The sequence below is a fragment of the Haliotis rufescens genome, unplaced genomic scaffold (assembly GCF_023055435.1).
Source record: "Haliotis rufescens isolate VD_foot unplaced genomic scaffold, xgHalRufe1.0.p SCAF_7, whole genome shotgun sequence".
Taxonomy (NCBI): Eukaryota; Metazoa; Mollusca; class Gastropoda; order Lepetellida; family Haliotidae; genus Haliotis; species Haliotis rufescens.
The window spans coordinates 35,943,405-35,969,730 of record NW_025964361.1 but is presented as its reverse complement, the minus strand read 5'-3'; the positions used below and the strand labels follow the sequence as shown (position 1 = coordinate 35,969,730).

Below are 26,326 nucleotides of genomic sequence, written 5' to 3'. Positions count from 1 at the left end.
GCTGGTGAAAACCTCTACCACATAGGTTTGATTTGAGTGTAGGGAAGAGCCAAAGGGTGTGAGGTCAGGTGAATGAGTAAACAATTCCAAACCACAGTCTGCAGCTGCAGTTACTGCCACTTGTGATGTGTGGAGAGGCCTATTGTCCTAAAGCAGGAGTGCATCTGGACAGAGCCTTTCTCGACGTGTTACCTTGACAGCTTCTCTCAAATGACGTTTTTGTGGCATAGTATTGGCCACTGATAGTCAATCATGCTTATCGTTCCGGACCGCCTCTGTGTCCAGTGGATAGAGCGTCTGCCTGGAGAGCGGAAGGTCGGTGGTTCGATCCCCGGCAACTTCGTAGCGAACGATGTTGAAAAATGGTTCTTGTTGTTATCCTGCCTCGCTCTCTCTCTCTCTCTCTCTCTCTCTCTCTCTCTCTCTCTCTCTCTCTCTCTCTCTCCTCTCTGTCTCTCTCTCTCTCTCTCTCTCACCCAATTTCATCTCACCTCACCTCAAACATTTCTCGAAATCCTCAAAAGGACTCAGGATATGTCCAGTCTGGTCAGCTCTGATCTGGTGACATCACTCTGGGTACCAAACCTTGCGGACAGCTTGTCCATATGTCGTGTGTCAGGTGGTCAGTGCTGACCCACAACTGATCCCCGTGGTGTCAGCTTTGTATATGCTGGGTTGTTACACGTCGGTCAGCTGTGTCCATGAGCTGGACAGTCTCCACTGAAGTTTCACAATGTCAATTTGTGTGCAACTTCTAGCTCGCTTAAATTCAGCAGCCCATTTCTAAACAGTTTAATATGACAGTCTTTCCCGCGGCTGGTAATGGATGGTCCCCCGGTCAATAGAGAATAGAGAATCAAGAATGATTTTGCAAGTCTAGATTGCCTCAGCTCTAGGTTTATCAAGGATTATTCTGGGCTCCATTTGAATTTTTTAGTAATAACTTTGTAAATATATATTTTTAAATAAGATAACTGTATATCTGGGACTAAATGTCAGTCTATGTAAGGCGAAAACATGAGAATCTGTTTATTTTTCTTCCGGGGTCAACAGATTCGAGTGATTTTCCAGACTTCATCCATGTAATGGTTGATATATAATTTGTCAATAATGTTGTCTAATGACCTATAATTGCGCAAGTTGTACTTGTTAAGATGCACGTTCAGAATGACAGCCGAATTCATGGCACAGAGTCAGCTGCATCAACAGCAGGGTGATGTCATCATAACGGTTTAACTGCGGTGGCTTTTCCTTTTCATGCAGGTACTTCACACGTCGTTTCTCAGTTTTCTCCATTTTTTCTCCCCTTTGTGACTTGTATAAAAACAAATTCAGTTGTCAATATTCCAAGAGATGATATTCTTTTCATACACGTGTTGAAACGACGGGGCGGTCGGGTAGCCTAGCATCATTTGGGAAATTTTACGACCGCTTCGATTGATCAGGTCTCTCGATTTGTGGTTTTTCCCAACCACTGTTCTTAAACAATAATTAAGCTATTCGAAAATGTGTCTATTCTTCAGTATCGATTAACAGCGATGTTGGTGTCATCGATACAATACGATGTCATATTCATTCTCACATATCGATACTGGATTGGGTGGTCAGGCGCGCTGACTTGGTTGATTCACGTCATCGTATACCATTTGCATGGATTGATGCTCATGATGTCAATCACTGGATTGTCTGGTCCAGACTCGATTATTTACAGACCGTCGTCATATAGCTGGAATATTGCTGATTGTGGCGTTAAACAACAAACAAACATATCGAAAAAACGATTTGTAAGACCCACGTTACTAATTCTTGGTGTGTCTGAGCGATGCCCTTCGCTCGTGGGTTTCGTGAAGGAGTAACATTCAGCATTTCTCACCTTCTTCCAACATTAAGTTTGTGCTATAACTTAAATATTGCGACGCAACTTCCCCGTGCTTGATTGTAACGGTACAGTATGAGTCTTTGTCATACAGTCGTATTATTTGGATTTATTTTATATTTTACGGGAGCTTCTATAACTATTTAACGTCACGTGATGGCGTGAAAGGGACATCTTGCGTGGGTTTCGTTGAATAATGTTTCACAACACGCGCCCGATGATGCCCTTTTAACACAACATGTATCTTGGAAATTATATCGAGGTAAACCGGTCCCTGTACTGATATATCAGAACGTGGGTATAACGAACTACAATAAACATAATTGCAGTATTGGCTTGTATTAGCAGTGATCACTTCATAACAATAATTGTGTTAAAGGGGAAGTGTACACGCAAAAATCACTTTCTTTCTTTTTCTAAACAAAACGCAATTTTAGAATTAATTAGTATCTGTGTTTGAAAATATACACTCATTTTTTTCACAGTGAAAGTAGGAAGCTCACAATAGTGTGAAAATGATATGCCGTTATGAGGCCTTCGTTTTTCGAGCTAAACAGGCCTGAGTTATCCCCCTTAGATTATGACGTAATTGGTGCCAATTCAACTGGGTCCCTGTCTATTCTCAACGCAAAAGATATCATGTACCAGTTTGCGGTAAAACAACATGGCCTACGACACACTCCGGCGCAGTGGTGACTCAGCATAACACTATGCTGGCTGGCATCTGAGACGCTAGAATCACACACCTAGACCTACAGCACGTGAAGCGGCTCTAACAAAGCATGATGACGTCATAATGTTTATCAATTGGCACCAATGACGTCATATTGCAAGGGGCATAAGCCATGGTGTTTTTGTTGTGGAAATAGAACACTTGGTAAATGTGAAAAATATAAATCGTTTTAATGCGAAAAATATGTTAATTAATTGTGATATTTTTATATTTTTGTCTATGACACTTCTAGGTTAACACTTTTAATGTGGAAAAAGTACAAGAAAAATAGGTTAATTTCCGTGTGAACTTGCCCTTTAACTTGTGCAACACATGCATGTTGGCGGACGTCAGGGGCTTATGTCTCAATTGTTTTAAATTACTGAACCAGAGACACGGGTCAACACACTTGAAGATTACGGGGTAGAATTGGTCTTCAGCAACCCATGCTTGTTGTAAGAGGCGACTAACGGGATCAGATGGTCACACTTGTTAACTTGGTTGATACATATCTGTTGCGTAGATCGATGCTCATGATGTCAATCCCTGGATTGTCTGGTCCAGACTCGAATATGTTTAGACTGCCGTCATATAGCTGGAATATTGCTGAGTGCGGTGTTAAACAACAAACAAATAAACAAACAAATCATAATATCAATATCAATCACAGGATTTGCTGGTCACGAATTTACAGGTCTCCGTCTGATATAGGGCTGGGACGAGTCCAAATTTACTACCCGGGTGCCCACCCCCCTATTACCCGACCCTACCCGGGTACCCACCCCCCTATTACCCGACCCTACCCGGGTACCCACCCCCCTATTACCCGACCCTACCCGGGTACCCACTGTATGTCTCAGGAGATGTCTTAAAATGTCCGATTGGGAACAATTTTAGCATAGCCCTGGCAAAACGTATTTAGATACACGTATTAAACAATCTGGTCATTCACACACTGAAGTTGAATTAAGTTATAAATTTATTCAACCATATGAAAAAACAAAAGGAATGGGTGCATAGTTAGAAAGAAATGGGAACATTAGTGACTTGTAGTGTAACCATAGAGTTCCAGATATTTTTGACATTACAATATCACGTGACTAACCACGGGTCCGGGTAGTCCTGTATGTACCCGGGTCCTACTCAGTACCCACCCGACCCGAGTACCCGAGTTACCCGTCTGGCCCTAGTCTGATACGTATACATGTAGGTAGCTGGAATGAGTGCAGCGTTAGGAAATACACAGAAAACTTAAAATTACACGCCCTGAGATTCCCTGAAGGGGACGTAAAGTGTCGATTTCTATAGTGACGTGAGGGAGTGTTATTCGGATGATACTTCCAATCTGGATACTGTAGAACGCATGCGATAATATTCAGTGGATAATTTATTCCGGGTCGTTTTAGAAGTATAATACGGCTAATCGCCTGAAAATAGTACAGCCGAGAATCGTTAACTACATTCAAATTAACTAGAAAATTACCAGATCCTGCTAATCGGTCCAGAACGCTGAACAAAGGAAATTCCTTTGTCAAATATAATTTCATGATAAATTAACGTTTAAAAAATGTGATCGAGCATTGACAGATGTTACTGCAAATATATACGTTGATCGGTGCAGTCATTCTTTATTAATAGTACAGTTCCGTAGTATGTTCCGGGTAATTTAAATCAGTCGTTTTGCTTCACAACATAAACAGTTTCTGGGTAGCCGAAATCATTTAGCCAACACGATATGACCTTTCACCTCGACAGGAAGTTCAAGCAATCGGTCATTGTCTGCTTGTGGTGGGAGAATGCCGAACGGCAACACTTTTCTGTATTGAGTCAAGTTCGTTGAAGTGAATCGAATTATGGCTTCTGCTTTAAACAACTACCAGGGTGAGTACGCATAATTAAGAATCCTGATATATTTTTTATAGTTAATAGTTTAATAGTCTTAATAGAGTACTAGTCTTAATAGAGTACTAGTTTTAATAGTATAATTGTTTTAATAGTTGATGCGGCCAGACTGGCTGCTTACCATAGCATTTCTCAGATTGGATTGATAGTATTTACTCTTCTAGTATTGTAACAATGCACTCCCTGTACGCATTCCGATATTAGATGGGGTAAGATAATGTAACGTATCACTGGTTCATGAAATGGCAAAGGGCGGATAACATACATCGAGTCAGTGACGGGGGACGAGCTATAATGGATGTATAATAGCTGTTGTTAAAGGGATAATATGAAGTATAATACCATAGTAAATTATCTTGACTTCGATTTGATTTTTCTGCCGCCAAGGCCACAAATAACAACAAGTGAACCACACGAGGTGCCGTCAGCGCCTCAATACATGAATCTTATGAAACTGTCACATGGCGTTCCCGGGCCATTAATTCAAGCTTTAAGCTTATCAGTGGATACACACACGACCACCCCACCTGCCACTGATTACTGGTGGCTGTGTACACTGATATACAATATATATATTGAATAAATTATTTATCATGTTTGTTAGCTCATTTAATTATTTATCATTATATTTAATGTTGTCATCACTGTGCATCCGTTCAGATTGACAAGGTTCAATTCACCTGTATTGGATCTGGGATTTGTTTAAATGTTTTACGCGATGGGATTGTCACCTAATGGGAACTTCAGAAAATATTATTCAGAAACTATCCCTCTCAGTTGAGTCTTACGTTAGCGATATTATATTAAAAAATGAACTGTTCTGGCGCTAAGTCAGCACTCAAAGATGGTTTTATTTTTTAAAACATGATTTGAGATAAAACGTTTAAAAATAATTACTTAAAATACGCATAATAGACAACTGTTGATTGGTATCTTAGACATCTCCTTTTAAAATATTTTTTCTTTCTTTTTATTTCGGCCAAACTTTACAACATTTCAAACATGGTAGGGGTCACGTGATTGCAAATTAATTTCTTATCCGTGTCTTCATTGAACCAAATTTATTATTACACAAAATTACCCCGCCACTCATTCTTTCAATTTTTAATTACATAAAGAAAAACTCCGTGCACTTTTCTTTTGATCCTCAGTATATTCATATTTTGAATATATTTTTTATATATATTTTTAATATATATATAAACGCAAAGTAATGTATTCCGTATTAGTTATTTTTGTATATTTTATACAATATTGGTTCGATCCCCAATTTTGGATTTTATATGGTTGGATTAATGACTCATCCTCGAAATTTATCAGAGTAAGAGTTACTTCCCTTGAGCAATTATTGCGTCGCCGACTGCACTGGGAAAACTCAGGTAGAGTGTGACTTAATCTGTTTGGCTTGCTGGGTTGTCGTTAAGTTTTTGGCGCCTAGGGTTGTCGTTATTTGTTGAACAAATTCACACATTATATTGATCACGAACAAACTTTGTTTGATGAGTCACTGCTGATAAGTGTGGACATTCCGCATGGAGTGACTCCATGGATATAAACGCATTCCTCGCGTATCGAATTACACAGCCGCGGTGTCCCGTCAGTTAAGTCTGATGTACGTGTTCATGGTTCGTAGGTTAACTACTTTCCATGACGTCATTCGTATTTATGATACACATGGAGTTGATAACAGCCAGTGATAACAGGAAACTGTATCACGCAGTTGCCCGTTCACTGTCGGGGTATCAGTATCACGCTGATACTGAATCAGATTAAGAGTACCTTTTACCGCTCTGTAGATACCTGTACCCCCAGTAAATATGTCCCGTCGACACCTACTTGTGGTAACCATGGCCGGAGGTGTTTGAAGTGGCTGTAAAATGTAGACAAGGTTTTTGCACCAGCAGGTAAGTGGGAGCTTCAACACTGCGTCTAATATACATCACAAATGTCTATATCTACGAAGCATGATACGGAGTTTTATCCCTTTGTAATATGCTCTTAAAAAAGTAGGTTACTCGGAAATAAGTTCAGTTTCCAAAGTTGTAAGAAATATTAGTTTCTAGTCAATGTTGTATGATAACATAAAACGAATTGGGTACACAATACAACCGGTAGTAGAGTATGACAGTGGATGTTATGTCGTCAACGATCTTAAAGGACGATCGAGTTAAGATGGGGAATGTCAAGGTTGACGTTTTTGATCAGTAGTGCGTAATACCGCCACATTTTGTCAAACATTCAGTCCCTTGACGGGGCAAAGTGCGTATGAGTCTCCCAATGGATTGGAGGAGTCTATCCCACGCCTCTTGGAGGGCTTGGACAAGTTCAGTTAACGTGGTCGACGGCCTGTGACGTTGACGCACACATCTCGCTATCATGGCCCATACGTGTTCAATGGGGGAAAGCATTGCTTGCCATGGCATTCTATGGAGTTTGTGGTGGTGGAGTTGATTCGTGCTCGGAGAGCACGGGCGTTGTCGTCCTGAAAGACAAAACGTCAACCCACACGCCTTGCAAACGGAACAACCAATGGTGTCAGTATGTTGCCCCGATAGTACTGTCGAGTGACCACAATATGGAGTGGGGCTCTCTCTTTCACAGTGATGCCACCCCACACCATAAACGATCCACCGCCAAATCTATCATGTCTCAGATTGACATTGGCTTGACGTTCATTTCAACGTCGCCACACACGTCTGTCAAGGAAGAGGAAAGTGTATCGGGACTCATCTGAAAACAGGACACGTGACCATCCAATATTACCCCAGTCTCGACGTTGTGTGCACCATTTAACGTCTGTTGGCAATTTGATGATTTGTATGGGGCGGCACAACACGTGGCCTTCGAGGATTGAGATGAGCTGCTTGTTGACCATTTCTAACCGTCTGACCCGTAACTCGTACTCCTGATGAAAGTTTGCAGCTAGTTGGGAATCTCCATTTGTGTTCGATATCGTAGTGTCTGGTTTCGGATCAATCGATCCCGCACTCTTGTCGTCAGTTGTTGTCCAAAGGGGACTTTAATATCGCCGCTCGCCATGTTAAACCATGGATTTGTTAACCTCATTGTGTCATCCCACAGCGAGGATGGACGTCCCTAACGGAGGAGAGTGATGACGTCTTAAGCTATAGACAGGAACAGGGACCAGCCCTGAACTATTTTTGAATGACTGGTGTTTTTATAGCATTGGTTTGACCGTCGATGAATCTAGAACAAAGGATAACAATCAAAGCCATGCAAGGAAGTGTTATGAAGCGGAAAGAAATAGAAAGTTTGAAACGCACGCGCGCTACCCTGGCCTTTATATTGAACAGAGACACTTTTGTAATCAACCGAGACCCGAGAAGACCCACTAGTGAATGGGTAGTTGTTCCAGCAATACATACTTGATTATACCGTTCTGTCAACATGAGTCTTGAGCCGCATAAAGGCAAACTATAACCGACTCGGCCCATTTCGATAAAAAATATAAGTTTGGAGTTGTTTTTTTAAACTAATAATAAGATAAAATCAAGTATATCATCGAGGGTACACGTATTTCAGTAGATTTTATTTTCTACGGAAATGAATTATTTTCCCAGCTCTTTTCATACCGTGTTAATACCGTAACCAGTGTAATTAACAACTCACCGTCTCCTCAGAATAACCTATAGAAACAAGAAGCTTTAGTCGCTTGACCTTGTTTAGGGACAATACGTCAGTATTTACTCCGCCTTATGAATGAAAAAAATTGCGAGCACATGTTCACCTGACCTCGTCGGTCTAATAGGGAGAATGTGCCCCGTCATTTTGTATCCACAGACACTGCTGCCTTGAGAGATATGTTGATCATGTTTGTTTGTTTGCTGTTTAACGCCGCACTCAGCAATATTCCAGCTATATGACGGCGGTCTGTAAATAATCGAGTCTGGACCAGACCATCCAGTGATTGACATCATGAGGATCCGATCACGTTAGTGGACTTTTACGGCAAGCATGGGTTGCTGAAGACCCATTCTACCCCGGATCTTCAAGGGCCGTTAATCATGTAGGTGAAAGAAGCTGTATTGTAATAGAAATAGAAATAATTATTGTTATGCCTCCTATGTTGATAGCAAAATATCAGGTGAAACATTTTACAAACACAATACCGATTGTCTTCGTTTTAAGGTGTTCAACACTGAAACTCTTACTTTTAAAGGGCAGTGGACCCAGGTCATTGCTAAATACAACCTCTCGCAGTCACCCGACAGTAGAATCTTACCAGGATTGTAACCACGTGATCATAACTCAATGATGATGTTTGTCGCTGAGCAAACAGACATTTCTTGAAAAGCGCACTTTCCAATTTTTGTCATTGCTGTAAGTAATATCACGTAATATATAGCACACTGTATAAGCAAACTTGCAGCTGTCTTTGTTCATTAATCATCACGATATTTCGTGATTCTGTTTCAAGTGTCGAGGAACTGTGCATTTATTTTACGACGGGAATTTATATAAGGACTGTACTAAAAGTGTACCGATGAAGGGAACAGAATAGAAGACTTGGACATGAACATTCCCCACAGGGATCCCTGGATTCCAGGTCCCAGGCAAGCTATGGTTGTCTTACGAGGTGGCTTACTTGACCCGGTTGTCAAGATCTGTGACTTGGTTGGATGCGTGTCACTGACTCTGACGGTGTGGACCGTACCTCACAGGATCAGACACTGGATTGTCAAGTCCAATTTTGACTATTTAAAGGCAGTCGTCATACAGCTGGACAATTACCTAGTGCAGAGTTAAACAACAAAACAAACAAGCAAAACAATTTAAACTGTAATTTTCCAGAAAGTATATCGGGACGAACTGTGCATATATTTCACGACTGGTGCTTATGAAACGAAGGTAATAGTGTACCAACAAAGAAGTGAGGTGAGGTGAAATTGGGTTTAACGTCGCGTCCAAGATTATTGCGCTTATATAGGGACGTGCATATGTGTGTGTGTGTGTCTGCTTGTACTAGACCGGACTGATGCCGACTTATAGTGCTAGCCCACTGAGATACCATGCCGCAGTTTAACATGAATACCCCACTCAGACACAGTATACTGACTCCGAGCCGACCAGTCCTTGTTTTAGCCCCTTAATGCCGAGCGCCAGACAGGGTAACAACAAGTACCATCTTTTAACGTCTTTTGGTATGACGCGGCCGGGGATCGAACCCCGAACCTTCCGCTCTCCGGACGGACGCTCTACCACTTGACCACGGAGGCGGTCACTAACAAAGAGAATAGACTATCAAACTTGTCATGACACGGAATCGACCGTAGGGACTTCGAGTTGAAACAGGTCCCATGCAAGAGCTATACGTAACCCTTTAACCACCAGGCTACATACCCATCCACCCGCTTCAAGCTCCAGGGACGTCAAGCGGGTGACTTGGATTTGGTTTTGGCTGATTTGACACTGCAGGTGCATCGTGTCAGTGCGAATCGTGTAACCGGACCTGTTTGTTGGAGTTTTCTGGCTACGATAACATGCTTTATCAGACAGACAGAGGAGTAAATACGTCACTAATCCATAGGTCATGTACCCTCCTTCTTCATTCACTACTATTAGCGTAATGCGATTCCCCTTTCCGTCCCTGCACAGGGTGATTATGATTAAGTAGATTACTGAGACAAATGTATTACTCATCTTATCGTTGCTATCTTTTAGGCGTATATATTTTTATACTTGGTTTACAGCCATAGTGTTTGTACGTTCGAATCCCGAATGGGACTCAAAAGTACTTGAATCTGTGCTTTACTTAGAGTGAGTGAGTGAGTTTGGTTTTACGCCACTTTTAGCAATATTCCAGCAATATCACGGCGGGGGACACCAGAAATGGGCTTCACACATTGTACCCATGTCGGGATTCGAACCCGGGTCTTCGGCGTGACGAGCGAACGCTTTAACCACTAGGCTACCGACCGCCCCACTTTACTAAGTGTTATCTCAAATACAGCATTTGATATATAGTGTTTAGGTTCAACAAATATTTTGTTTAAAATGACCTTTTTAAAGCATGTTTTGATGGGTGATATAAAGCAATAGTAAATGAGAGGTTTTTAATAATCTATTCACAGGGCTCTTTGCCTTACCATCGAGTTTTTTGGATGCCTTTTCTGGACTAACATTTGTTTAAAAAAATAGATGTTCTGAAATTTTAGACTCGCGGGTCTGTAATTTATGCATATAACAAACATGAGCTCCACTGGCAACAGTGTTCGTTGATAGTTGATGATACCAGAACATACCAGAACATACCAGAACATACCACAGCTTCGAGAATTATAGGGGGCACGAGTGGCCCAGTCGTCTAAGGCGCCGCGATTCGCTGTGCAGAGTTGCGTCCCTTGGGCACGCCAGAAACCTATGATTGTGGGTTCGAATACCGGTTCGCCCCAATTATGTTTCTAGGTTTGTCAGCACCATACCCGTGCTCGTGGGTTTCACCGAAGTGGTAAACGTCTGAGACCTACATCACTTTGGGCTTTCCTCCCACATTAAGCTGACACGCCGCAATATAACTGGAATACTGTTAAAAGCGGCGTTAAACCCAACTCACTCACTCACTCAAGAATTATAGATCAGTAGGTATATAGTGCCATAGTTGAAGATATAGGACTGCTTTAAGGCTTTCCTGAATTTGCAGCCACCGCCTTATATTTCTTAAACCGCGGTGTTTTGAGAGATCTCATGGGTATAATATTTCGTGTATCTTCTTCATAGCCTGTTTTTTTCTAACATACTTATGAATAATACAATAGGCCAAGGTCATACTAAAAGTCAAACCTTGAAATGCGTGTTGACACTGTAAGCTATGGGGCATTGACTGGCACTGTCTGAAAGAATTAAGGTAAATGACCTTCCCATGAGGTAAAAGGTGTAGGTAGAGGTCAAGTGGGGATATTTAGCTCACCTTCCCTTGCTGTATTTCCTCGCGATTAAAAGTACGTTTGATTATTGTAATTGAATAATATATACAGAGGAATCTGCTCTTGTTTTTCAATAAAAGGATTAAAGGTTTTTTTCATAATTATAAGGCATCGCGTTTAATATCATTGCAGTCTCAACGTGCAAGTATATGTCCGTTTAAAGTGCTAGCCCAATGATATACAATGCCGCAGTTTAACATGGATACTTCACAGACTCATACCGACCACGTAGCGAACACTCCCTGTTTTGTCCCCTTAACGCCGAGCGCCAGGCAGGGTAACAACAAGTACCATATTTTAACGTCTTGGTATGATACGGCCTGGCATCGAGCCGCCGACCTTCCGCTTCATATGTACAAGGCTCAGAATGGCGATTTTTTTGTGATACGTATTTTTTGGTTAAACCTCGGCTGAGGAAGAACGTGTTGCAAAAATAACATGCATGTAACCTCTCTTTAACCACTTGTCACATCGGTTGATCAGGCTCGGTGTCATCGAACCTCGACGGGTTGGACTGATGCTCATAATATGAATAGGTGGAACCATCCATTCGATTATTGTATTGACAGGCCGCCCCATATAAAGGGATGTTGCTGAGTGTGGAGTTTCACGTAAAAAACTAAAAAATTAATTAACTTAAAACTACTTGAAATCTGAAGCTGTTTATGTGGGCAGATGTCACGATCGTATAATAAATATATAAGAATTAGAGTTTTCCTGAAGACATGAAACTGAAAAATAAAATTAAAATGAACATTTAAAAATGTTAAATGATTTTAAGTTGCATGTTTGTATTAATGCTTTAAAAGTTATACATGTAGGTGATACAGCATAGACTTCGCCTTTGAGTGTACACTCATTTGTCATGTAACGAAATATTTGCCACTCGTGCTTGGTGACGTATGCAACCTATGGCCGATGTTGTGGAAGTATAGAATGAAAACATCCATGCTGTGATTCATTTTCTATACAAAACCGGAGTTGTAGGCGTTTTCCTCTGGAGACATTACTCACTAACAACGTCTTGTCAAGACACTCAAAAAGTTGTCTCCAGGAGCATTGAGAGACTGAGTGACTGTAAGTTAACGCCGCTTTAGAACAGCTTTTCAGTCGTCCCAGCCTAATTTGAAAGGACAGGTGACGGTGACCCAGGTCTAGCCATGCTTTGTGCCGTGATGTAAGTCATACCAACAACGCAGCGACAACTGGTCCTATAATAATATTTCTTTCCCTTGGAGATTGTGACACACTTCAGCTCTTTTTCACACACCTCTTGATAACAACCATGCAGCGACTTTGTGGAGCAGACAGGAGTTCCCAACATGAGGAAATAGTGCAATGTGCAGGCCTGTGTTGAGAGTCTGGTGTTTGCAGATGAAACACACATCACATGACGTCAGTGAGTATAATGTTGTGCTGATTAACAGAGCACTCAGCAATATTGTCGCTTAATCACGGTGGCCAACTTTGAAGCAGACACGCCATTGGTTGATGGGTGTCTTGTTTGATGGCATAGCGGAGCATGTTGACCTTGACCTATATTAGTTGCACATCTGTCACTTAACAGTTGTGATCTGATGGCTAGGTTCTAATCCAATTTTGTTCTTGTATACGTTTCATGGTGTGTAAGCACCATACGCGAGTTTGTACCACCATACTACCAGTGTAATCATTTCGACGAGCAGAGTTGCGTCCCTTGATCGTGCCAGATATGACCGTGGGTTCGTTCGATTTGTTTGTTTGTTGTTTAACGCTGCACTTACCAATATTCCAGCTATATGACGGCGGTCTGTAAATAATCGAGCCTGGACCAGACAATCTAGTGATTGACATCATGAGCATCGATCCACGCAATTTGGATACGATGACATGCATCAACCAAGTCAGCGAGTGTGACCACCCGATCCCGTAGTCGCCCCTGACGACAAGCATAGTCGCCTTTTACGGCCAGCATGGGTTGCTGAAAAGCGATTCTAACCCGGATCTACGTGGGTTTGAATCCAGATTCGCCCTAATTTTTTTTCTAGGTTTGTCAGCACGACGCCCGTGCTCGTGAGTTTCACCGAAGTGGCAAACGTCTGAGACCTGCATCACGTCTTGCTTTCCACCTTTATCAAGCCGTGAGATATTCTACAAATCGGCTTTCAACGCAACTCACTCGTTCACTCGCGCACTCTCTCATCATGCTGATGTTGAGTTTTTTAAATAGCATATGGATGAATTACTGTTTAAGACGCTACCCACGCACCAATACAACGTGAACCGTCTGTCAACAGTGAGTGACCACATAACATAGCATATAGAATGATGGCCATCATTAAAGTTACTTCTGAATGCGACTGTTCAGTTCTGCAAAAGCTGGATGCAGGCTCTATGTTAACAAAACAACTACACACATCAATACTGATAAAACACTCAGCTTTATGTCAAGTGGACGTAATTAAGCTATTTCCGAGTTTTATTTGCCTCCAGTAGAAAACGCATAATTTAAAACACTGCCTCAAACGAGCTGTAAAAACATTTCAACACTATTTGTTTCACAAGAGCGTCGACGTTATTTGAGCTATCAAAGACATATAGATACACAGGTGGCGTTGTAAGGAGGGTAACTAGAAACTCTGTACGTAAATCCGGCGCCTAACAATCCCATAACATAAAATGTCTCAACTGAAAGAATATCCATCGTTTTCGTGACCCTGGAACGAGACAGCAGGTTTTAAGAATGTACTTATTACTGTATACAAGTCTTCTCTGTGCCATTGAGTGTAATGTTCTTGCCTTTGTATTGCAGGATCCAAGGATGCCATGTAGGCGGATTTGTACCAGCTGTTCGAGGATGTAAGTAATCATTAACGATGAAGCTGCTGCGAGTGTTGCCCGTTGTGTTATGTATTGTGTATTCTTCGGCTAAAGGGGACTTGCTGGAATTCGATGGGTCTGGCGATATCATTTCCCCCTCAAGGCCCCCGAAGACCAAGGTCATAGAGTTAGGACCAGCCTCTGTTCAGCACATAAGGGCCCGGGATAAGACTGTCAAAAGAACAATGAGAGTGCTTCTTCCGGGGATGATCAGATCCTTTCTGGATACAAATCTTTCGGATTTTATCCAGAAGCATATGGCCAACATTGTGGAGGCCAGACCAGCACAAGACTTGCAGACCAAAGTCCAGAGATTGGAAAGAGTCGTGACCCGTTTGAAGGCTCGTCTCGCTAACGTTGGTAACCGCATGAGACTAATGGAGCGCCACTTCGAGGATCATCTGGAGCGTCACGATTCCACGATGCCCCCAAGATCCACAGAGCCTGCTAGAACATCGGGGTTCGACAGTTCAGGGGAGCTTCAAATAATAGATCCGGGAGATGTTGTCCTTCTTGAAACTGTTCGAAATCAAACTGAGCCAAATGACGCTTCAGCGGGGAAACATGGCCTTCGGAAAACAAGCCCCATCAGCAAGACCGTAAGTTTTTGCCTTAAAGTAATTCATGTTTCATGTCAGCCAGCGATTCAGTAATTCCAATATAACGAATGGATTAAAGTAGAATTAATTTTGTTGACAAAAATGAGGTGAGATAAGGGGTTAAATGTCGCGTTCATGATTATTGCACTAATATGGCTGACGAGCCAACCTTAAGCCCCTTCATGCTGAGCGTCAAGCAGGGTAACAACACGTGCCATATTTTAACGTATTTTGGTATGGCGCGGCTGGGGATCGAACCGCCGACCTTCCGCTCTCCGAGTGGACGCTCTACCACTAGACCACGGAGGCGGTCATGATGCAAATGGTGTCAAAAGGATTATACAGAAGTTACGGAGCTTTTGAAGGCACGCCTTATATTTACAAAAAAAACAGGAACGTGATGACAATCACAAGTGACACGTCAGTGAGTACATTCCCAAACACTGTCATCTTGGGATATCACGACGTGAGCGACGTTTCCCTGATCATGCAATACCTTGGATCAGTTTTCATGCTGTGAGAGGCAATCACATGCCATACCCTCTGTAACAAACTCGAAACATAGCTCCGTTTAGGAACCCACACAATGTAGCAGAATCTTGTGTGCGATATTTGCGTTCCCGTCTCACAGTACGTTCTGTTCAGGTACTTGTGTTGGTACTTGACACATTTTGTTTCCGTATATGGATCAAATGGTTATGAATGAGTGGGTGAGTGTGGTTTTACGCCGCTTTTAGCAATATTCAAGCAATATCAGGGCGGGGGACACCTGAAAAGGGCTTCACACATTGAATTGAAGATATCGTGAATGGAATTGAAGATATCTTAAATACAGATAATTGTAGATATCTGCAATAATATGTAAGATATCACGAAATGAATTAAGGATATGGTGAAGCGTATAACTGATATCTTGAAAAATATTGCTGATATCTAAAATTCGATTATTGATATCAAATATGATTTAAAGATATCAAAATGTCATGTTTTGTTATGATGTCAGTAATTCAATTCCTGATATCTTGAAACTAAGTACAGATATCAATAATTAATTATTGATATCTTCAAATGTTGCCATTATTAAAGACGTTACTTTAATAATGTTACTTAAACTAGATAACATATATTAATAATTGATATGACGATATCATCAAAATTATTAATGATATCTTTAATTGGATTTATGATATCTTGAATTGAATTAAAGATATCTCGAATTGAATAAAAGATATCCTAAACGAATTAATGATATCTGTAATGCATTTGTAGATATGTATAACTTATTTCAAGATATCTTGAATTGAATTTAAGATAACTTGAATTTATTTCTAATATATTTATGTACAGTAGGATGGTAATTGTTTAATGATATCTTAAATACATTTAGAGATATCACAAACTAATTTGTTGATATCACCGTAACATTTTAAGCTATCGGTAATTGTATTATTGATATGAAAAAAAAAGAATTTAAGATATCTTTAATTATTTTTTGAAATCTTAAAAACATTATTGATATCTTTAAATAAAATACCGATATCTTTAAAACAATTGAAGATATCTGTAACTCCGTAAAAAATGGGAAAACGGCTTGCAATATTTCCGCACATTCCAGCAATACTGATGCACGTAATGTTGGTACATATTCCCAAACTGCATGTGTTGGACAGAAAAATGCGATCCGTCAGTTACACCTTTTGCCAGATTTTCAGAACAGGTTTTGCAAATTTTCTCTAAATTAAGAAACAATCGTAGTTCTAATGTGCAAGACAAAGCCCTTATTATGCACTGTATTTTATCAAGAACATAGTAAAATATCGATGTTGACTAATTGTCCTCGATGCGGGTGTCCGTACACACAGGCCCCGATTGACAGGAGTTGGCTGTACTTGTTTTTTCAACCTGTGACATTTCCAAGAGTTCCTTATTTGTTTTTACGTCTTTACCAGGGACGTTTTTCCCTCCCACACGCATTTCTTTCCCCATTCGATACAAAGCATACACATGCCTAATACGTCAGTATCCCCGAACCGCACGGAGCCTGTAAATGTGTTATGTGATATACGAAACTCGCTGATATATACACAAGCAGCTACGGCAACACAAGCAGGCGTTCCGTAGTTCCACCAATAAGATACAAAATATTATTCCGACCACCATCCTCAATTTTATTCGATTATGAATGAAAATCGAGTGCATCCATTGACTGGGTAATACTGTTAGCGCTTTGAACATGTACGTTGTGTATGGAGCGCAATCCAAGTACAAACATTATCATCTTCGTCATCATCATCATCATTATCATCATCATCATCATCATCAATAATAATAATAATAATAATAATATTTACAGATTAAAATAAATCATGCAGCAAAGAGGGTTTTGTTTATTATTATTTCTATTAATTCTTCTTCTTATTATTATATATTACTAAATAATAAGAATAAACTCTTTGCTGCATGATTTTTTTTAATCTGTAATTATTATCATCATCATCATCATCATCATCATCATTATTATTATTATTATTGTAGGTCTTTGATGATGGTAGCTTTACATTCACTGAACCCCTGTACAACGGGTCGTGTATGCTCATCAAGCAACACTTGCAACACACGGTTATCATGCTTGAAATAGTAATCGATTATTCATATTTTCTTTTTTTAGTGAAATAAAAACAAACAGTACATCGTTTCTCTACATTTATTCGTACACCATATCCAACAACAATAAAACATTCACTTTTGTGATGTGATACTCTACCACACATATACCCCCCTAAAAGTTCGCGAGTATGGTTATGCGCCGATGTTAGCAATATTCCAGCACTATCACGGTGGGGGACACCAGAAATAGGCTTCACACGTTGTACCCATGTCGGGAATCGAGCCCGCTCCTTCAGCGTGACGAGCGAAGTCAACGCCCTAACCTCTAAACTACCCCACCATCCCTGACCCCTGAGGAATGAATAATCCAAATCAGGTCAGATATGCTAATGTAAGATTTTGGTGGAAAAGCACAATGTCAACATATCATACTCAGCATATACATTGAGCCAGTGGTGTCATACTCAGAAACTGACTGTGCCGAGTTACGTCTCCTTCCTGTGCCAGGATCCGATTTTCGCCTTACCTTAAATCGTTTGCTTTTTTCTAAAATATGTTCAAATTAATCGTTCACAAGCAGCTTTAGTGACTTCGTGTGGCCATTGCACCATTTACGTTTTACGTTTGTCGGATACAGTGTTAAAGACAAAGTGCATTTGGCTTAGACTTTACGGTAGTTTCAAGACCTTCTCACAAAACTATCGTTAATTGCATGTCAGATATACATGTCAAAATATATACGGCGTGTGTGGGGAAACTAACGCGGACCTCACTTCCAGTGGAGGCAATGCACTTAGGCTGGGTTACCGCTCATATCCTCAACTATGTCACAATCTTCAAATCCTGTCTAAGGGTCACGCTGATTTGCTTTGCACTGTATGAGAACCACATTCCATCAGTAAACAGACGTTCGAAGTTGGAATTCGAGCATGACCGATAGCTGTACTAACGTAAAACGTCAACGCCAGAGAATAACCAGTCACGGTTATCTGCCGAAACAGATTCCTTTGGGCGTAATAGTTGTGAAAATGTTAATATATCACTGAAAATCCAATAACACACAAACTATTTTTTGTTTTGTTTTCTAATCAAGTAACGGTTCAGCGCGATCATCTGATAACCCAGTGTTACTGGAGCGAGATTTGACAGTATGTTTTCCTATAATGTTTGGTTTAGCTTGTTATTGTTCCCCGATTGAGTCGATTGTTGTTTGTGCTGTCAACCACGCGCTGGTATTTATTTACAGGATACCGAAAGAATATGAAATAATGCTGACTTGTGTAAATATAAATCGTGAACGTCGGAGAACAAAATCTCAGAAACAGAAATCTCAGAATCTCAGAAATCCAATCTCAGAGCGCAAAGGCCAAATCGTGGTGAAAAATTATTTGAATGGATGAGTGAGTGAGCATGGTTTTACGCCGCTTTTAGCAATATTCCAGCAATATCACGGCAGGGGACACCAGAAATGGGCTTCACACATTGTTCCCATGTCGAGAGTCGAACCCGGGTCTTCGGCGTGACGAGCCAACGCTTTAACCACTAGCTACCCGACCGCCCCATGAATGGATGACAGCAAATCAGTGATGGAGCAAGGTGTTGACTTGGTTTTACCGCTTGAGTGAAAATTTAACATTGAATGTTTTTCGACTAATGGGTTACGTTTGTCTCTTATCATTTAGTGTAATCGTAGTGACACATATATTCCTGTCAGGTTGTTGGCTAATATATGACTCGACTACATCGTCTCAAGCCGGCATATATATACCAGTAACGTGAGTTGGGAGTTCGAATCTACACTAATGCAACCAGACACCCATGTTGCTCGTTATCTCCCTTAGTCACATTGAACTCAGAGTTAGGGTCTGGGATAGAGTTTCAGCATCTTGACAAATATCTGCGTCATGTCATATTGTTGTTTTGCTCGTTCTTAATTATTTCAGGGGGCATGGGTGGTCCGGTCGTCCAAGGGGTTTCAATTCGCTGTGCAGAGTTGCGTCCCCTGGGCACGCCAGATACCTTTGATTGTGGGTTCGAATCCCGGTTTGCCCCGATTATGTTTTAGGTTTGTCTGCATCCCACCTTTGCTCGTAGGTTTCACCACCATGGTGAACAAAAAGCGGCGTTAAATCCAACTCACTCACTCACTGACTCAAGAGACCGTGATTTGGTTACTTAGCGTTAGTGAGTGCGTTGGGTTTAACGCCGCTTTTAACATTATTCCAGTTGTATCGCGGCGTGTCAGCTTAATGTGGGAGGAAAGCCCGAAGTGATGCAGATCTCAGACGTTTAGTACTTATTATCAAAAAATATTGATATCAGCAGCCAATCACATGAATATATCGTTAAAACATTGTATATCCGTAAAATCTTGAAATGATAGAATATATAATGACATAATATTCATAATATTAGTCTGGAATATTAGGAGATCATAATATCGGTAGGCAATCTCATTAATTAGTCGGAGTATTGGTTCTTCTATTGACAAAACTTCTAGGCTGTCCATTGAGTTAAGCAGTAGGATTGAAGTCAGCTCACAACTTAATAATCAGTTCGTGTACGTATGTCGTTTTTTTTGTTCTTCAAGGTAATATACATTCTCGGCGTTCCACCATTAGATCAGTAACATTTTTCAATCATGCTACGGCAGTACAAAAGAAATGTTGGTGACGTTTTATATTTATACAATACACATGTGTCCAGTTAAGGAGAGCCTAGGCTCCAGTTACTCTCTGACCCCCAGATGATTTTGTATTATTTTCCATCATTCTCATTTTCAGAAAAGAGATCCGAAATCCTGCCAATCCAAAACGACGGATGGCAAACACGAACACAGAGTCCTGGCGGTGAGTTACAAGGACTCCAAATTCGTCATCTTTGGTAAGAACGACGAGCAGATATTCCCACTGCAAACCAGTCAAGTTCGCAGCGTTGTTTATGATCCTGCTACAGAGAGTGTAATATGGTCCAACTACACCTCCAGAGATCCTGGGATATTCTCCAGCAGTCTTAAGACGCCTGCCAAGTCTACCAAGCTGTCTCGCTTGTCCTCTGAAGGGATGGCAATCGATGTCTGTAAACGACTGCTGTTCTTCACAACGTCCACGCCCCGCTACACCATCAGTAAGATGACGACGCGAGGCAGACATCTCAGAGAAGTGAAACACATGAAGAAATACGGCCCCTACATGTATTCCCTGGCCGTCGACCCCGATGCCAAAGTGATTTATACATGCCACTATTCCTTCTTAGTTAAGACAAGTTATGACGGGAGACGACAAGAGGAACTCATCAAGGATAGTAGCTCCATATTCGCCGTATCGCTCGACCCTACCAATCAGGCGCTGTATTACAGTTCCTGGGGCGGGATTAAACGCCTGCAGTTGGATAAAGGTCAGTCGGAAACCGTGGTGGAAATTCGCACATCTCCTCGTAACATTGTCTTCTACCAGAACAGGTTGTATTTTGATAACAGCAACTTGATTAAAGTCTTCGGCATCAAGAGCGACCGCATGAAGACCCTAGGAAAGCTTGATGAATCAACTCTGTCAATTTGTCTTATACCCTAACAGAGTCCATAAGATATCGGGATAATGCTCCCCGTTGACAGCCTTAGGCGGTCATAATAACAGAATGTATAATATCACAGGTGCAATATAGCATTTGAACAGGATCACTGGGACCTTCATTACACCAGAATTCTTTCGGACCAGATGACGCTGTCAATAATGATAGTACAGGACAATAGGCTTTAACAACAAATCCAATCTATATTTATATCAGTGTGTTTGTTAGCATGAGAGTATGGTATCGAGGACCATGGGATAGTTCTAATGACATGTTTTGTGTCTAGGATCAATAGTCGTTGATTTAAAACCTACATGGGAAAAAAAACATTTTAAAAAGACTGACATGGGTGCAAGGCGCGCAGGCCCATTGGAAATCCAAGCAGGGATGACACTAATAATTAAGAACCAGGTATTTGTAAACACAAAGAGAGTATAAACAAACTCCAGGAAATATTTTTTACCCTTATAGAACTGAGTAAATGTCTCAAGATCAGAATTTCTTTTGATACCAGTCCGTTGGGCATGGTCCTTTTTTAACGCTCGAACGAACGCTAAGTGTCTTAAGGATACGAATATGCAGAACGGTTCCTAGCGACCAAAGAATTGGCTGGGTTACTGACCCAGGTCAGTCAGTCTCCACAATGAAGTGTGGCACCACGTATTGGATGCTTGTGTGTGGGTATGCTTTTGTGTGATTGTGTGTGCTTATGGCTGTTTTAAGAGCCAATGACGACGGCGTGCATTGTTGCAAAGCTGTATATCCACAAGGCTTGAACCGTTTGACTGGTGTGAAAGCAGTGAGATGTTGAGGACGAATTCCAAATTTCTTGATGGACAATGACGCCGAAAAACATATACTATTTGACATTTTACAAATAGTTTTACACTTTATTTAAATTCAGCTATGAGGAAGTGTAATCTATATTAATAAAAAAATATAAGCAGTGTTTTGCGTTGTGTTTTATATTTGCAGAAATGCTCTGTGAATGGTATTTTATGCCACGGTTAGTTATATTTCTTCCCCATCACGGAGGTAAACCAGTGCCTGAAAGCACGAGTAATGCCATCGCATTACAATGACACACAATTTGCCATATTAGACGTCTCTTACGGCAAGCGTAACTATTGGGGCCCATTCTGAACTTGGGAGTTCCAACCAGCTAGGCTTTCCTGTCTCCAAATTTGTTTGTTCTTAAACGCCACAATTAACAATATTCCAACTGTATGACGGCGGTCTGTAAATAATCGAGTCTGAACCAGACAATCCAGTGATTGACATCATGAGGATCGATCTATGGAATTTTGATACGGTGACATGCATGGAACCAAGTCAGCGAGCATGACCACCCGATCCCGTTAGTCGCCTCTTTCGACAAACATAGTCGCCGTTTACATGCCAACATGGGTTGCTAAACCGTAAACTTCACGGGTTGAATATACATGCTCACAGACTTAAACATACTCATTTATTTTCGTGCTAATGAAATCGACAAAACAATTTCCATAATCACTGCATTATCGGTTGCATCCATCACAGACACATGCAAAGGCCAGTAACGTATTCACCCGAACAAACACGAAAACATATAGTAAAAGCCAAAGTAGGTAATTGCATCAGACATCATTTTGGTCACTAATGTGTCAAATTCAAAAATGTCCTCCACGTTTTCAAAGCTTTACTAACGCATTAGATTATGTAACCTTGATCAAGCAATTCAACTCTTGATAACGGGTCTTATGATGCTCTTTGAAATTGTACCTCTTGAGTTGTGAAATGTCGACACCAAATTTTGATATTTTATTGTCACAATAGTTGTGCATAGATTTAAATATGAAACAGATTAGGCGGTGTCACTAGTCTCTTTCATTCCTCATTCAGGTGGGTAAATCAGCAAAGGGAGTTGGCTATTTGACTGCTTTTGAACGATCTTACACCATCAAGCTTAAACACTTCTTAGCCAAATTCCATTTTTCGATTTTGCCAATCCAAGCTGAAATCTCAATTCATATGTATAAAGACACATACCAGCAAGGAGGGGATGCTCGTGGGAATAGGGATGGGGATGCCTCACGCTTGCCTAAACATCTTATCCCCAAATTTCATACACGTGTTATATATGAAGTCCAGCAGTCCAGTAGTCCAGCAGTCCAGCAGTCCAGCAGTCCAGAAGTCCAACAGTCCAGTAGTCCAGCAGTCCAGTAGTCCAGCAGTCCAGAAGTCCATAAGTACAGCAGTCCAGCAGTCCAGAAGTCCAGCAGTCCAGCAGTCCAGAAGTCCAGAAGTACAGCAGTCCAGCAGTCCAGCAGTCCAGCAGTCTAGCATTACAGTAGTCCAGCAGTCCAGAAGTCCAACAGTCCAGTAGTCCAGCAGTCCAGCAGTCCAGCAGTCCAGCAGTCCAGAAGTCCATAAGTACAGCAGTCCAGCAGTCCAGCAGTCCAGCAGTCTAGCATTACAGTAGTCCAGCAGTCCAGTAGTCCAGCAGTCCAGTAGTCCAGAAGTCCAGCAGTCCAGCTGTCCAGAAGTCCAGCAGTCCAGCAGTCCAGAAGTCAATAAGTCCAGCAGTCCAGCAGTCTAGCATTACAGTAGTCCAGCAGTCCAGTAGTCCAGAAGTCCAGCTGTCCAGCAGTCCAGCAGTCCAGCAGTCCAGCAGTCCAGAAGTCCAGAAGTCCAGAAGTCCAGCAGTCCAGAAGTCCAGTAGTCCAGCAGTCCAGAAGTCCAGAAGTCCAGAAATCCGGCAGTCAAGCAGTCCAGCAGTCCAGTAGTCCGGAAGTCCAGTAGTCCAGAAGGCCTGTAGTCCAGAAGTCCAGAAATCCGGCAGTCCAGCAGTCCAGCAGTCCAGCAGTCCAGCAGTCCAGAAGTCCAGCAGTCCAGTAGTCCAGAAGTCCAGCAGTCCAGCAGTCCAGTAGTCCAGCAGTCCAGTAGTCCAGCAGTCCAGCAGTCCAGTAGTCCAGCAGTCCAGTAGTCCAGCAGTCCAGTAGTCCAGAAGGCCAGTTGTCCAGAAGTCTAGTTGTCCAGAAGTCCAGAAGTCCAGTAGTCCAGTATTCCAGAAGGCCAGCAGTCCAGAAGTCCAGTTGTCCAGAAGTCCAGAAGTCCAGTAGTCCAGTAGTCCAGAAGTCCGGCAGTCCAGCAGTACAGCAGTCCAGCACTCCAGCAGCCAGCACTCCAGTAGTCCAGTAGTCCAGATGGCCAGTATTCCAGAAGGCCAGCAGTCCAGAAGTCCAATTGCCCAGAAGTCGAGAAGTCCAGTAGTAGAGTAGACCAGCAGTCCGGCAGTCCAGCAGTCCAGCCGTCCAGAAGTCCAGCTGTCCAGCTGTCCAGAAGTCCAGAAGGCCAGTAGTCCAGTTGTCAATAAGTCCGGCAGTCCAGCAGTCCAGCAGTCCAGCGGTCCAGCAGTCCAGTAGTCAAGCAGTCCAGTAGTCCAGTAGTCCAGTAGTCCAGAAGGCCAGTAGTCCAGCAGTCCAGTAGTCCAGTAGTCCAGTAGTCCAGTAGTCCAGCAGTCCAGCACTCCAGTAGTCCAGCAGTCAAGCAGTCCAGCAGTCAAGTAGTCCAGCAGTCCAGCAGTCCAGAAGGCCAGTTGTCCAGAAGTCCAGTTGCCTAGAAGTCCAGAAGTCCAGTATTCCAGTATTCCAGAAGTCCAGTAGTCCAGTAGTCCAGTAGTCCGGTAGTCCAGAAGTCCGGCAGTCCAGCAGTGCAGCAGTCCAGCAGTCCAACAGTCCAGCACTTCAGTAGTGCAGCAGTCCAGCAGTCAAGTAGTCCAGCAGTCCAGAAGGCCAGTATTCCAGAAGTCCAGTAGTCCAGTAGTCCAGAAGTCCGGCAGTCCAGCAGTCCAGCAGTCCAGCAGTCCAGAAGGCCAGCAGTCCAGCAGTCCAGCAGTCCAGTAGTCCAGCAGTCCAGTAGTCCAGCAGTCCAGTAGTCCAGTAGTCCAGTAGTCCAGTAGTCCAGCAGTCCAGTAGTCCAGAAGGTCAGTAGTCCAGAAATCCGACAGTCCAGCAGTTCAGCAGTCCAGCAGTCCAGCAGTCGAGAAGTCCAGCTGTCCAGTAGCCCAGTAGTCCAGTAGTCCAGCAGTCCAGCAGTCCAGCAGTCCAGCAGTCCAGAAGTCCAGTAGTCCAGTAGGCCAGAAGGCCAGTATTCCAGAAGGCCAGCAGTCCAGAAGTCCAATTGTCCAGAAGTCCAGAAGTCCAGTAGTAGAGTAGTCCAGCAATCCGGCAGTCCAACAGTTCAGCTGTCCAGCAGTCCAGCAGTCCAGTAGTCCAGAAGGCCAGCAGTCCAGAAGTCCTGTAGTCCAGTAGTCCAGAAGTCCAGAAATCCGACAGTCCAGCAGTTCAGCAGTCCAGCAGTCCAGCAGTCCAGCAGTCCAGCAGTTCAGCAGTCCAGCAGTCCAGCAGTCCAGCAGTCCAGCAGTCCAGAAGGCCAGCAGTCCAGAATTCCTGTAGTCCAGTAGTCCTGAAGTCCAGAAATCCGACAGTTCAGCAGTCCAGCAGTCCAGCAGTCCAGAAGTCCAGCTGTCCAGTAGTCAAGAAGTCCAGCTGTCCAGGTGTCAAGAAGTCAAGAAGGCCAGTAGTCAAGAAGTCCAGAAGTCCAGTAGTAGAGTAGTCCTGCAATCCGGCAGTCCAGCAGTCCAGCTGCCCAGCAGTCCAGCAGTCCAGCAGTCCAGTAGTCCAGAAGTCCAGCTGTCCAGGTGTCCAGAAGTCAAGAAGGCCAGTAGTCAAGAAGTCCGGCAGTCCAGCAGTCCAGCAGTCTAGCAGTCCAGCAGTCCAGCAGTCCAGCAGTCCAGCAGTCCAGTAGTCCAGCAGTCCAGTAGTCCAGCAGTCCAGTAGTCCAGAAGGCCAGTAGTCCAGTAGTCAAGAAGTCCGGCAGTCTAGCAGTACAGCAGTACAGCAGTCCAGCAGTCCAGTAGTCCAGTTGTCCAGAAGTCCAGAAGTCCAGAAGTCCAGCAGTCCAGTAGTCCAGAAGTCCGGCAGTCCAGCAGTGCAGCAGTCCATCAGTCCAGCAGTCCAGCACTCCAGTAGTCCAGCAATCCAGCAGTCAAGTAGTCCAGAAGGCCAGCAGTCCAGAAGTCCTGTAGTCCAGTAGTCCAGAAGTCCAGAAATCCGACAGTCCAGCAGTTCAGCAGTCCAGCAGTCCAGCAGTTCAGCAGTCCAGCAGTCCAGCAGTCCAGCAGTCCAGTAGTCCAGAAGGCCAGCAGTCCAGAATTCCTGTAGTCCAGTAGTCCTGAAGTCCAGAAATCCGACAGTTCAGCAGTCCAGCAGTCCAG

The 26,326-nt window shown here is 42.6% G+C and overlaps 1 protein-coding gene across 4 annotated transcripts in view; it reads left to right on the top strand.

Annotated features, from left to right (window-relative positions):
- Positions 1-22,017, top strand: part of LOC124115027 — a 36,368-nt gene extending 14,351 nt beyond the window's left edge. The window contains exons 1-3 of one of the 4 annotated variants that reach the window (XM_046475829.1): positions 5,817-5,869; positions 14,226-14,892; positions 20,283-22,017. In XM_046475829.1, the coding sequence (XP_046331785.1) occupies positions 14,290-14,892; positions 20,283-21,071 (1,392 nt within the window). In that variant the 5' untranslated portion in view covers positions 5,817-5,869; positions 14,226-14,289 and the 3' untranslated portion in view covers positions 21,072-22,017. Of the gene's footprint in view, positions 1-5,816; positions 5,870-6,182; positions 6,395-12,638; positions 12,834-14,225; positions 14,893-20,282 lie in introns of those variants that run through there. The other 3 variants (XM_046475828.2, XM_048387912.1, XM_046475830.2) reach the window with 3 other exon arrangements.
- Positions 22,018-26,326: the final 4,309 nt, after the last annotated feature.